At 38.4% G+C, this 15,449-nt stretch overlaps 1 protein-coding gene across 1 annotated transcript in view; it reads right to left on the bottom strand.

Annotated features, from left to right (window-relative positions):
• Positions 1-491: 491 nt before the first annotated feature.
• The window catches only part of LOC145991714 (uncharacterized), a 49,879-nt gene continuing 34,921 nt past the window's right edge, over positions 492-15,449 (bottom strand). The window contains exon 5 of the mRNA XM_083127772.1: positions 492-1,416. Within this exon, the coding sequence (XP_082983898.1) occupies positions 869-1,416 (548 nt within the window). The 3' untranslated portion in view covers positions 492-868. The remainder of the gene's footprint in view (positions 1,417-15,449) is intronic.

Raw genomic sequence — 15,449 nt, 5'->3', positions numbered from 1 at the left:
AGTGTTTGCCATTCTTGTTAAATGCAAAACATTATGGGTCGTTGACTACTCAGTGGGTTGGAAATAACATAGTGGCAACTATTTGATACCTGTGTGAAACTTTAACAGTCCTTCGATGTAGTCACCAGCATTGTGTACAATCGTTGCCAGTGACGTGGAAGTCGTAGTATTTCTGTAGCGGTGCCTGTTCTCTTGATGGTTTGAATGGAGCAGTCTATTACCTGATGAATCTCTGGAACAGTTCGGAAGCTACATCGTAGGGATCAAATCAAAGTCACAGGGGCTGGTAGAGCATCTGGTGTAAGTGAGAAACACCGGTTCCGTTTCATGGCATATATACAACAGTGTTGTCACTATTAAATTTCCATCCCACGTATTTTCAACCAGACATGGAAGATGGAGATGGTGTGATGTGATGCTTTAGCTGTGTTTTATCTACTCTGCTGTGCCACAGTAATTCAGTAATTTCCCCATCATCAGCAAAGAATTAATGACTATATAACCAAATATTTTTATTGGTGTATTCAGTTATTTACACTGGAGAAGGAATTTTACAACATGAATCTAAAACATGAATTTTACCAGAATTTCTATTGAATTGGATGACTAGTTCACTTTGTCATGGCGATAGTCACATACAAAAACAATCGTGTCAAATCTGTAAGAAATGATTTGATTTTGAAACTTGCATGGTGAAAACAAAAAGAATGTAAACTATTGATAAAACCTCGTAAATGTGTTTTCCTCTCCCATCAGGAGTTGCAGGAAAAAAGCACTTCTTTGTGTAATAAATATGTACAATTGCACTTATAAACTAATGTCAAACCGACAGGCAAAACATACAGATACCATTCACGCCAATCGTGTATTACACGTAGTCCGATGGAACTGTAACTGGTGGGTGTTTCCGTATGGCACCTAGATGCAGTGGTGGTTTCCTCATGACAACAGAAGGCACATTACTTTGATCAAGGTTGATCTGATTCGTTTCCCAGTGATCAACCGATTCGTATGTTCTGTCGGTTTCAAAACCCAATGCACGTGTCACTTCACAGCGTTCAGTAGATAGGTCAGAATAGTAAGCACTACTTGGTGACGAGGCATCGGGATCTGGATCCACATCAGATCCATGATACGCCGTGTTCTGGTACGCAGGGTCATCTCTTCTGTCTAGTTCTGCATAAAGTGCCTCGTCACCATTTCCTACACTCGTGTAAGTTTCTTCCACCGTGTAATGGTTCTCTGCTGGTGTTGGAGTGTGCGTGCCCAACTGGCTTGGGACAGGTCTTCTCAACCAAGCCCAGACTCTGTTTCTGTTCCTCATGTCTGCAGTTGCTCCCATGTTCTTGTTCGCAACTTCTGTGGTGTTCTCTCCAGGCTGTTCCTCCTCATTATGCAAGCAAAGGGCCCGGAGACCTGAAAGAAATGACAAATCCTATAGTAACAATTTTTGTTATGCATAAGTTTACATGATCGTTCCCATTGTATTTTTGTCAACTTTGTTTCATCGTGGCCTTCGTGTATAGCCAACAAAACAACCATAAACCTGAGACCTGCTTGAGACTGAAGCATTTCCTTTAACATTTTTGCTAATATAAATATTACGTAAATGCTTCCAAAAATTTTGTATCGTTTTTTACAGCAGATTTGCATGAAAGCATTTCACGTACATGCAGAGAACATTCCACATACAGAGTTACGTGGTTTTTATTTAATAAATAGTAAATGGAAGAGATGCAATTAAAAAAAATAAAATGGTTATTTAATTAGTAAGATATCATGTAAACAATCTGAAACTTCACATTATTTTGTAACATTAATTAACCATCGTCCTCACCTACATTTAAATATTTCTGTCCATGAGCCATTTCCCAATGTTTACTACTGAAACAACTAATGTATTCTTCCATATGTGTACATGGTTGCACTATAAAAATACGTATTTAAGCATCGCCATTGATATACACCCAAAGCTGTTTCTTAGGAAACCTTTTTTTCTCTTTGTTGAATAGTTGTCAGTAGGGGGCGAATTTTTGCATATTTTCGTTTTTTTTCCTTAAGAAAAATTCATATGCTCCCAACGGATTTATCCATTTCACTCGAGGTGGATTAATCTGGTAAAGTTTTATAGTGCATATACTGTAAATGCACATTTTAGGTTAATGTGCATATAATTTGCATATATTGGGAGTAATTTTCATGTAATTGTTCATTTCAAGTTTGTCTGCTTCATTTCTCCCGTTCTTTGAATCAGCATTAAAAAAATAGCCTACTTCTGTCTGGTCGTGGGCACTAGTTGGGTCAAGAACATTCCAAACTCATCTCATAGTCAGTGTTGTCACAATCTGAGGGACAATTTCTCATTCCAAGGGTCAAAATTTCCCATTTTAAACCACTTTTTCCCTTCATCTATAATAATAATAATAAATGGCAGCAGAACCAGTAGCAGTAATAATAATAATTATTATTATTGGTGGTGGTGATATTAGTAGTAGTAGTATTTCCCTTGGACAATGTTCGTATGAATAAAAATGTTCAACAATTTTTTTCACATGTCAGCTTCATTGCTTCCTGGCCAGATGACAGGTTTAAGTCGTGGAAAGGAATCCATGAAATCGTTCATGTTCATCGTTACTATTATCCGAAGATGCAGAAAAGCAACGTACAATAAACTTAACAAAAATATAAATAGATTCAAAGGACCAGCAATAAGAAAGAACAGAAAATAAATAAAATAATGTGGATATGCAACTGTAAACTAAACTGCAATATTTTAGTCAGATGTCTTAAAATTTCCCTTAAATTGTGATATTTTTCATCGAAATTCCCTTTTCCGTTTTGGCTAAAAATTCTGTAAGAATTTCCCTGCAAAGATGAAATTTCCCTTCATGTGGCAGCACTGCTCATAGTGTTGCAGGTGGTCTGGTTCCGAAGATAAAGAAAACTCATCCTTTCGTCAACCAATGACCTTTCAGATGGAAATTTGCCTAAATGCAAATTTACCATGCTCAAGCAGAGCTTTCTTTTTTGGTAACTGAAAACATTTGTTGACTGCGTAGGTCTGGACACTGTGATTTGTATAACCTTATGTAAATTTTTGCGAACAATGCTGCTGTATAACCTAGTGAAATATCATCCTGTTATTTGTGTAGAAAATAAGGAGACAGTAGAAACTAGGGAATTATAGCCAGATGATGAAGATATGCACTATGAGCGTATTTTATTCTTAAATTAGACATAATAAGAAATACAATAACTTTTTGCGATTATATCTGTCAATGTATTGCAGCTAAATATTCAAACAACATATTGGTGAGGATTAAAATTGATTTTTGGGCCATTTTCTTCAGGAAAGTAGTAGTGATTTGAAGTGCTAATTTTACTATTAAAATAATTGGAAGGATAAAGATGGGCAGTCCCATAGAAACTGAGATAGCGTCCGTGGTATTTGTGCACTTATTGATATATTTAGGGGTGTGCGGGACAGAATTTTTTTGACTCTGGACGGGAAAAATTCACAATTTTCCCGACTTAATTTACCGAAGCTCTGGAAATCTCGATTTCTACACGTCATTTTCACTTTAAGTGATTGTTTTTGTATTTCTGGTACAAAAACTAACAATTTCCGAAAAGTTCCAGACATTTACAATGCAGAAAACATCGAGAATTAACGACTTTTTAAAATGACCTTTCGGTGTTTCCCGACTGCTCGGGATCCCGAAAAATCTGGAATTAATTTCCCGAAGTCAGGATCGGAACGGAAAACTAACAAATACTATCCAGTGGCATCTTGTGAAATGGAAAGAAATTTTCAAAATACAAAGACTTACTTTCTGACAATCGCAAGAGTCTACTACCTGAAAACATCGATAAATAACGTCTAGTGTATTGAAAAGCCAATGTAAATGAATAAGATATTGATTAATGCAACGAAATGAGCACAGTGTTTCCAACAAGACACGTATATTATTATAATTGCAAGTTTTTAGAGTGAGCCTCCAGACAAAGAAATGCGTGTAATATAATCACTTTGTTTCATGAAACTCAAAACATTTGTAAATTAGTAATTTTGGGGGATCATAAATAGCGCAATTTATTACACTTCCATTTCTATAATTGCGTTCAGTAAGTTACTGATACATTTACCTCCCGTGTAAGGCGTACAGAACCTTAAAATAGGTTGTTTTGAAGATTTTTAGTGCATATTTGCATGCATATTTTGGCTTTTTTTAGTGCATATAAATCCGCTCCCTAGTTATCAACTTTGGAAAATATGTCATGGAATATGGTGTAGCATCAAAATGCTGTAAAATTTCTTTACGGCAGAATTCAATCGTAACGGAAATGCTAAGAAAATGTCAAGGAAAATGCTTTCGTCGAAAGCGGGCGTTGCCATCCTTCCCGGAATGGCCGGAGTCTCCCGGAATAACTTGAGATTTAGTATTCTTACATATTTTTTATTATTATTTTGTTCTCTTTTAGTATGCATTTGCAGAGCGAAGAAATTTGTTATTGCAAACCAAATAATTAAACCTAACAATAATATTTTGAAGACTCATGATCGTGAAAAGTGAGTCATTGTTTATAAGAAGTTCAAACACAAAGCGTTTACACAAGAGCTGCAGAAATCGAAAACAAATACACTGTTACATCAGTCTCGAGACTTATTTATTTCCGTCCACCAAATTTTACTTCATGATACAGGTTTAGTCCGTAGTGTGTTACAGTTGGATTAAGTGGGTTTGAATGTTGTCATTTCTTAGTCGCCAGAAATTAAAATAAAGTACAGTGTCTTTCACAGCTGAGGTGGCCGTGGAGCGGCGGCTAGCTTGCCAGGAAGTAAGAGCGCATCTGCCGGCATTTAGACCCACAGCTGTACGCTGACCTTGGCACTGGACGTGTCAGTACTTAAGTATCCAGAAAGCTGGTGTCGAGTTTGCACGTGTTTGTGAAGTGTTATGGGGTTAACAAGCCTTCTACTTTACGTATTACTGGTGCTTTTCTGCAATCTAATAATGACACGCTAGCCGTACAATTTAAAACAACGAATTTTTATCTACGACTCTTACGTCATTACGAATTCTTGTAGGGAAGTTAGAATGCATTTTGCAACAGAATTCGTAGATGTTCCCGTTCCACACAGAGAGAGTGTTCGGATACTTATAAACACATTTAGGGGAACAGGGTTTGTTCTTGATAAGAAGTGAAGGGTAAAACGCCACATGCTTACCGAGAAACTAGACGACGTTGGAGCACGATTGGAACATTCTCCTAAAAAAAACCTCTGGCACCATATACAAGAAACGGACATTAGCATGATACCTGAGGTGGCGGCTACCAGTGGCGTAGCGTTATAGTACGCCCGGCGTTCCCAGATTTAAAATTTCAAAAATGCTTTTTAATGCTGTGATTAAAAAGTAAAACGTGACTAATTTCATATGTTTGAGCTTCATGGCATTATAATGCTCAACACTCGTTCTAGCATCTCTTTTCAATGCCTTTCCCGGCCGGACGCCAAGCAGGTTCGGCGTACAGTGGTGGAAAAAAGTTCTTCCCCATAAGACTTTAATGGCAGTAAATAATGCCGGAAAGGTAGGCAACACACATTGCACCTTTAGGTGATCGGGTGATTCTGTCTGTCTCAAGGAGCAACTCGTCTTTCATGCAATAGCCAACAGACACAGGAAATGTAGGAAAGTCACGTGACTCGTCAGGTGGAATGTTGTTCGTCATAAAATCGCCTTTTCTCAAGCCAGGTCGCAGAACCGACAAGAGTTATAGTCTATGTCCGAAAATGATTCTCCTAAAACCGTTGAAGGAAACGCTAAAATAATTCTTGCCTTAATTACAAAGGCTACTATACTATATGTGCCGCGGTAGCTCGGTCGTTAGGGAGTTTGATTACCATGCAAGAGATCTGAGCTCAATCCCCGACTGGAGAATTGGAATTTTGTCCACCTGTTCAAGTGGCTCCGGCGCCAACCCAGCGTCGTATAGAGTGGGTACCTGTAGGAACTTAGGGGGGGGGGGGTAAAGGCGGCCAGGGGCGTGGTGCTGATCACATTATCCCCACCTTCGGCCGTAACAAGAAAGTGTGGGACCCTAACTCCGCACCACCTACACGCCTTCATGGCTTGGTGCAAAGCACAAGGTAGCACTTTGCTTTTTCATTTACTATACGTCCCGATTTTGTCGGAACAGAACTTTCTAATTTCTACGTGGACTTTCTTCCAAGTTCCGTAGGGATGTGAATAGGCTCCAGTTTTTCTTGACACAATTCATCCATGTTATATATCGTTATAAAAACCACGGCCGATATACTGTGTGTGTGTGGGGGGGGGGGGGGGGCTATAATTCAAACATGTGAGGTGATACTTTTCTCACTACTCCATTCTCGGATTATTCGTATCAGAAATAAATCTCAATTCCACACACTGAAAATGTAGCACTTCCTACATCTTAGCATGCAAATATCTAGTAGCAAAGTAATGTGTAGGCACATAGAGGTTCGGATACCACTTTAAACTGTAAGTGCATTCCCGATTAGTCTTACTGTGCATAAAGTGGACTTAAGACACCAAATCAACCAACACAATCCCGTTATTGTCCAGATTATCGAAACCAGAAGCTTCGTCGCGAATAACATAAGCAGGAAGACAATGTGAAATTACCGAACAGAAACAGAACCTAAAACCTACAATGGCTAGATTGGATTAAATCGACGATACAGCACGCGTTCTGAAATGAACAAGAATACGAAAGTTGAAGGACCTCGACACACACACACACACACACACACTTTTCCTCCCCTCAATGGTAAGATATCTTTCTTGCAGAGAAGCTTTACGTAGGCCTTCAAGGCCACGACGAGAAAGCAAAACACACGTCTAGTTTGATATGAAAGCTGTGTTCCTCCTTATTTCGTACGTCATTGATAACACGAACACGGGCCTCGTCTGCTAACCCTAGTTTCGTAGAGCAGACGCCTGTTTGCCACCCTTTGGTTCAGTGACCTTCGCTCATAGTTAGCAAGAGTGATTGACTCACCAGATACCTGTTGCCTGTGAGCTTATACAAGAATAGATATTTCGTTAGCGTCTGTAAGTATTGTTTCATCTGCAGTTATATCAGTTAACTTTCGAATTGTTTCCTAATGGTTACGTTATTTATAAATTAGTTCTCGAGAGTGAGCTTTCTATCTATTTGCACGGGGGGGGGGGGGGTATACAGCCTGCATGTATTATTTTTTCCTGAAACAAGAAGAAATTCCAAGACAAAAAAAGAGTCGTAGAAGAGTAGTTAACAAAAAAGAAAGAAGAAAACGAAAATATAAATTTTTAAATAAATTATTGTATAGATCGAGTGAATAATATTTTCTCACGGGGCCTCCTCGATGGCGTAATGATAACGTCGTCACCTTATAATCAAGGGATCCCGGGTTCGATGCAAGATGGATGCACGTAGTAGTTCGTATGCCATTTTAAACTGAAGGTCCAGTCCAGATTAGTTTATGTGTGCAGAAAAACTAAAGAAGAAATTGTCACAGTGTAAGAAAATTTCATGTTCAACCACATACAAAAGGGAATAATTTATTCCATGTTGGAGTTCACATTTATAGCATCTAACCAACACAATTATGGATCGCAACGTATTTTCTCAGATCCATTTTAATTATACGTTCATGATAAAATAACAGAAGTTGAGAAAGCCAAGCGAAATACGGATGCCTTCTCCAGAATTTCAAATCTCATTACGTAAGGTTCTAGGTTGAAGTCCCAGGCAGGCATGACTTTCTTGTTCTTGCCCTTTTATCTGCTTTATTTCATCATAAATCGTCGTTATGGTTTACCTACAGGGGAAGAATAATGACAATTGCCAATACAAAGCCAATAACGAACAGAACAACAACTCAATTAGGGAGATGTCAAGAAACAAACAAGACTTGACAGTGTCTCCGTCTCTCGGTTTCTCGAATTGTAAATTGCTCTCCCGTTCTCGGTCTCGGCTAGTTAAATATAGAAATCGAAAAAGTATGTGAAGATACATATATTTCATATATCCCGGTTTTGTAGGAGATTTCGTGAGAGATGAAATAAGTATTCTTCGATCATGTTTATTTTTATTAGTTTTGTTACGTAATTACTTTTCTTCCTAGTCGCGGACGAGTGACCATTACATGAAATTAATGACGAAATACTCAAACACCTGTGACAAGGACGGTACTCAAATCCGGGAACTTTGTTGACGAGATCGAATGTCGACCTCTTAATGAGCTTACCCACCGAGTCTGCTTAACGTTGCTTGTGTCAGGTAATTCGAAATAACTGTCAATATCCCACATTCATTATCATTTGTTTCATAATATATCTTATTGATGTGATTAACCTGAAGTCGAAGAATTAGTTGAAAGGCAATAATGCAAGATTGAATGTCTCTGATGTTACTTCGTGCCGAATAATATGACGTGATATTATGATATGAATGTATTAATAATATAGTATGCCTAGTCATTCCATTGATTGATCCCAATTGCGCACACAAAATATGGTATAATGTCCACTCCTAACCAACCTCCGTGGCGGAGTGGTTAGCACAGCGCGCTACGACAGCATGGGTCCCTGGTTCGAATCTCGGCTTGGCCATGGGTGTTCTTTGTGAGTGTCCGTTAATCAATGTCATCATATTATCACTCATTACTCATCTTCATCGTCGCTATTTGCCAAAAGTGAAAGAATAGCGACACTAAATAACAAAAATCCAATAAAATGGAACATCTTCACCGATTTAATTCTATACCGTACCAAATTCCCAGTTTATTACTGCTTCTTGCTTGCTTCATTTTACAGCATCTCAATTGTTTTCCGATTCGAAAAAAATTGGAATGTTGGGCAGTTGATTGTGCATTGTTTCGTTGTTTGGGTTGTTTAATTAACGTCGCATTAATTATTTTTAGATCAATCGTGACAGAGGGAATCGAGAGCACAAAGGAAGGGGAAAAGACAAGTTAGAGACCACGGCTCTCTCTAAAGGTAGCATTCCGTGAATACGACTGAAGTGACTACAGAATATTATGGATAAAATTTGTTTTGCTTTTTCCTTTTATTTCTGTTTCAGTTATTTTACTTCGTTTATCTTCTACCACTCGTATTAATCGTGTTGCTGAGGAAGAATTATAAACTCGTGAAATGGACGATGAGACAAAAAATATATATGCCTCTCCCACGGTTCGAAACTGTGACCACAAAATATTGTCTTATTTTTAAAATTTACGCCAAATATGGTTTCACTCGTCTCTTTCTCAAGGCGTTCCATTGCCTCTCCGATGGCGTAGTGGTAACGTCTTCGACATGTAATCAAAGGCTTCCGAATTCAATACCAGATAGAGGAACATTTGGTTCGGATCCCACTTTAATCTGTAGGTCCAGTGCATAAAATGGACTTAAATAATTAGCGTGGGGGATGTGGCCTGTGATGAGAACCATCATTTCAGTGAACCTTCTTGACAATGACTAGTATCACTCGAAAAATATTTCCTTACGAGTAGATCTTGTTAAGAAACCAGTTGCTGAAATGTTGTTCTTGAGGCCACGTAGCACCCAGCTGTTGTTTGTTGTTACTGGGGCATGAGTCATGTGACTCATGCTATCAATGCTCAATCCTTCCCGAGAACTCAGATCCACCAGACAAACTTAAGCGAATAATTTGTTATTTGGGTTGCATAAACAACAGGCTTTAAGACGTTACGAAATTCTAGGTCCCGTGGCCCAGGTAATTATTTCTCCGACTGTACAGGACTCCTATATTCCTGGCTGCCTTTCTGGAGGGAAAGCTTCGATTTCTACAGCACGCGCGTAAATGCTCTCTCTTACGCCAGCGTACGGAGCAGAGAGGTCTACCGTGATTGGTTCATGTGACCCATGATGTGACCCTTCCTGCCTTCCGAAGCAGACGACAGCGGTAGAATTCCTACCCGGTTCTTCGCGCTCATGCAACTCGTGCTATGTGATGCTACAATACGCAATATTGACTGACGTAACTTTACCAATCTCAAATATACTGCTTCTTAATGGCCACTGCATTGTATGATTTATCGCACGAACAGCGATGTGCATTAGAAACTAAAAGATCAACACAGTTTTTGTCAAGTAAGTTGGTGAAGTCCTCGTGGTAGAAATTCAGCCTGTGGCTGCTCTACCACTTAACCCGCAAAACTATTAATTTTTTTATTGTATTTTTTCGTTATTATCTAACTACTTAATATTGTGTTAATGGAAATGTTTAGCATTCATTTGAAAACTCTTAACATCGAATGGTCTCTGGAGAAAATTATTTTAAAATGTTTATCAGCATTCTCAAGATGTAATAAACAGTGGTCCGAATTACTAATCGGCACTGTTACGTCAGTAGAGTGTACGATATTTGGATCATCCACTCTGCTTTGCACAGTGCGCCAAGACGACAGAGGTCCCTGGTTCGAATCCCGGCGTGAGCACGGATATTCTTTGTCAGTGTCCCTTCATCAATATCATCACTCATATTCATATTCGCAATTAATCAAAAGTGGTAGAAAAGCGAAATAAAATAAACCAAATCAATCAGTAGTTGGATCATCCACAACAATAACGTCTACTGTTGTGCAGAGGCGCTTGTGATTCAGGTAGGTTTTTAATGACTTGCGTCATGCAGAAAGATATAAAAAAAGGTATAAAACACCAAATTTCAAAACATTTGTGGCATAGTGAGGCATCTCATTTTCTAGCTAAAACATGCATGGATGATGTTTTATTGAAAACCCAGCTGACTTTAGGCAAATAAACAATACCTGTGGCGACTAATACCATAAGTAAATTATTAAGCAAGAAAGGGCCGACCCTTCCTTCGGACTTGGCGTTACCACCCGAAATGTCCATGCTACGCCACTGGCGGCTACCAAGCTTTTAAACCTGAAGCAATACATTAGAATTGAAAGAAAGAGAAATTGAAGCAATTTCAAAAGAGTAAAAATTTCCTATAAATATGTCGTAAATGTGTGGTTGCAGGAGGACATCATTTCCAACACTTCTTTTATCAAGGTACATGCTCATTTAAATTGTACGACCATATTTCATTACATAGCTAGCGGCTCCAGTTACGCGGATGTTGCATAAACAAATGTTTATAATAAAGTGCAAAAATGTGAATGTGACACGCGCAGTGGCACAGTGTGAAGTAGCTAGCTACTAATGTATTGCAACCTGATTCTCATTTGTGCATTTTTAGCTCTTTCTAGAGGTCTGGGGAAAGGAGGGGCGTGCGCGTCACATGTTCATGTTTTTAATACTTGTTCATTTTGCCTGTAATTATCGTCATCAATTCTTAATTTACCCTGTACTGTATGGTATTGCGATGCCATGCACTATTCATTGCCTAGCATGTGGCATTTTCGGCTACCAATGAGGCTCGTACCAGTGAGAGCCTAAACGGTGCACGATACGTTGAAAATTCTAGCACTTTAAATTAAAACTCACCTATTTCCAACAACTTTCCCCCTTTCCACTATGTACACTAATAACGGAGTTACCTATGGGATCTGACTTTTGAATCATCCTGTATTTATAATAACTGCGAATTTAAACATTAGATTCATGTACGATAATTCAAACAATATTGTATTTCATTTCTATTACACTTTTACTTTTGAATATTAGGAATTAGTCTGTCAAAATACGCGCACGTACAGTGGGATCCATGAGTATTACCGTGCAAATTGTCCATCACGTTGTTCGTGTACTTTATTTAATCCAATAAGAGCTTCAAGAATTAAAAGATAACTCAAAACAAGCTGTTGACAACTTCTGCACCAACATACACAAAACTCCATCGCTTAAAAACACATAGGATGTAAAAGAAAAATTAATGAAAATAATCATGGACAATTTGCAAGGTAATACTCATGGATCCCACTGTACATTATCATGTATTACATAACCTACTCTAACATAACTCCGGATCCCATTGGCGTCCCATTTTCAAATTTTGTACAGTTATTGAGTAATAATGTATGTATGAAATATATTTTTTTGAAAAAGACCCGTTTTTGAGAAAATGGTTACCGAAGTCTTCTTTACACCACCTTCAAATGTTTTTCTTTTTACCTTAACATAGACATGCAATATCTCATGTGTAAGAGCCCTTTAAGACCTTTCCAACTCCGTCCGAATCACTTCTATAGGTGCCGAAGTATTGCAATTTAAAGTTAACAAGATGGAAAGAATGGTCAAAATCGCATAGTCTGCAACACTGTAATTTCGGAAATACAAAAGATATGGATCTCCAACTTCGCATATTTTCCTACCTCAAGTGGCCCTTTCAGTATGCCAAATTTCAAATGAATCAAAACATGTGAGGTTGAAAAGTGCCTCTTCATTTGTTGATTTCAAAGGGGGTGGCCCTAAGTGAGCATTGGATTCTTCCTTTAATTTTTCAATAATTCACCTTATTTATTACCATCTCCGGTATTAGAACTTAACAATTACATTATATACTGTACAGTTCCTTTACAACCCTACCAAATGTAAAGGAGTTGTGCTGTATACAATTGGTTAAGGATAAAAATATGTTAGGCCCAGTTGTGTGTGTCAAGCGCAGCGCATATTGAATTCACCTCGAAACTTTTAAATGGAAAGGGGGAGATATGATATATCAAATCAGGCTAGAATTTCACGAGAAATTCAGTGGTGAAGGTCACGTTTCGATTTTTGCTCCCTTTGGAAAATTTTCTGTCGGCATCCATGATTAGAATGCGCTGCCACTACGTCCCTCCCACAATTAACTCGTTTGGCTTTCGTGTTGACAGCTGCAGCGTTCATGAAACCACGTCAATAGCCTGCTGTAATCTAATTATGTAAGGTGGCATTCAGACGCCATTACAGGCTAGCGACCCTTCCACGGTTAGGAATGAACATAAAACTAATGACACAGTGAGAAAATTACCAGGCTTTTGTTGAAAGTCCGCGCCCGTCTTTTGTCTACTCGTGGTTTCCTCTACAAGTCGCCCATTAACCGGCGCTAGTGACACACCTATCAAAATTAGTTTTAAGGTGTTCGTTTTTTTTTCTTTTCTTTGCGTTTCTTCCTCTCTTCCACTCCCAAAGTCTGTGCAAAGATTCCAAACAATGCATTAAAATTCCTTCCATTATTAACGCCAAGGATTGAAAAGGTTTATGGTCAAAAGCCCGACGAAAGCAAACTCTTCAGTCGAGTATCGTCCCTCCCCCACCTGCTTTTACAAGTTCTTTCTCAAGGTCAAAGTGGAAACCGGTGATTGCTGTATGTATCGAGCAACTTTCCGTAGTTTACTCAGTCATATCTAGGGATCGGATAGTTATGCACTAAAACGATGCAAAATATGCATGCAAATATGCGCTAAAAAGTGTAAAATATGCACTTTAAAAACCAGTTTAATTTATAAATGCTATATATTACAAACTATGAAAGATTGCATGGCAGGCAATGAATATGCATTATTCTGAATGCTCATTCGCTACACAGATTTTTTTTCAATTAATGGTTCTATGTTTAATGAAACACAATACATTATAGATCAAGATCATGATTGCATTTGATAACAACATGATGTCTCAAATTCTCGAACTTGAAACTCCTCCTGTTTTCAGGGGACTGTATTTTATCGCAACAAAGTCGGACACATCAAGTTCCAGATCATCCACATGTTGTCCATTTGTATGCAACCATTGTTGCATACCCACTGTTCTTTTTCAATACTGCATCCAATTTCTGTACATACAGTGTGGCCAGAAAGTCCATTTACACCTCCACTTATTTCATCCCTACATTCCCTGCTTCCGTTCATGGACCCACACACTTGTCACTAAGCGCTCCTCAAAAGTGAAGTCACTGGTATCTGCCATTGTTGTTCATCAAACCAGTAGCGTACGCAGGATTTCAGAAAGGGGGGTGTTATTTCGAAAACTTTCTACAAATTCACATTACCATTGTTTTATTATACTTTAATTAATAATAATAATAATTAATAAATTAATATTTTTATAATTAATTAATTAATTAGTTTAATTACTACTAATAATTAATACTAATGCAGCTGCTATTTATGAAAGAAATAGAACAAAATTACATTTCTTTTGTTTCAAAATAATTTTCTAGTCAACGTTATTTGTATATGATAAGTGAGACATTTTAAGTGTGAAGAAAATCCATAAAAACAAGCAAATATATTAAATTTATTGAAATAATCGAAATATGAAACTCATTCAAGGAGCCGCGGTGGTCTAATCTGACAACCTCGTGGGATATCCGGGTTCGATTCCCGGAATTGGTTGGAATTTATCTAGCCTTGTCTCCGCACCCAGCCTCATAGCAATCGGTGCCTGAGAGCAACCTTGGGTGATGAAGGCTGCCGGAGCATGGTGCTGATCACATCACCTGCAAAATAGTTCGAGATCGAGAATCTTTGGAGCCCACCATGGCACGGTGCTATATGCACGGGGGAATTTACATTACCTTTACCTATGGAACTCGCCCAGGATGATGATGAAGCGCGAGAATACGTGTTGCTAAATTCCACTGAGTCTATGTTTTCGTTCAAAAGTAAGTTTATAGACATTCCAACACATTTATCACTTCTAGGTGATTCAATAAGCACCTCTTCAACATTTTTTAATGATGTGGATGTAGACTCAGCATCACTTGAGAGTTCACAAGGGGATGTGAAATCAGTACCGGGAAGAACGTTTGCAATAAGGACGAAGCAAGGAATTTTCACAATTCTCGCGAAAGTCACTGCGCGACTTTTTGCAAAAAAAATTGCAAAATTGAACTTTGCGGCCGCTTAGATTGTGTTTGGAATGTTGTGTTTTTCTTCATGCTGCATGGGAATAATAATTCAAATTACTATTATTATTATTATTACTGTCGCAGATCTTTGACTGTGATAAATTAGCCATTTTTAATTTTTTCTACAGCATTTTCGATAATATTTCAAAAGCTCAAGGGGGGGGTTTAAACCCGGTAACCCCCCCCTTGCGTACGCCACTGCATCAAACACGGAAAGGCGCAACAATGAACTGGTCACCGTACAAACTTTAGTCTCCCTCCGCGGGCAGTCACGTGGCAATTCACGTGAGGAGCACTGTTGCCATATCAATGATCAGGATGGGAGGTAAAAATCTTAAATATCTTACCATCTTACATTGTTACACGCATTTAGTTCGGGTGAAAAGGGACTTTCTGGCCACACTGTACAAAGGATCTTCAACCTAGGCGAGGGTCTCTTTAACGTCTTCTATAATTTCGATGCTTGTTTGAAGTTGTAACCCTTTGTTTTCTAATCGACGAATGGAATCTTTCAGGCGAGAGAAATATGCACATCAACAACTTATTTTCATAAACATATGCACCTGCATATGAAATATGCATTTTTCGTTAAAAAT

This window comes from Lepisma saccharinum, chromosome 8 (genome assembly GCF_977018435.1).
Source record: "Lepisma saccharinum chromosome 8, izLepSacc3.1, whole genome shotgun sequence".
Taxonomy (NCBI): Eukaryota; Metazoa; Arthropoda; class Insecta; order Zygentoma; family Lepismatidae; genus Lepisma; species Lepisma saccharinum.
Note: the sequence above shows the minus strand (reverse complement) of the source record. Positions and strands in the feature narration are given on the sequence as shown.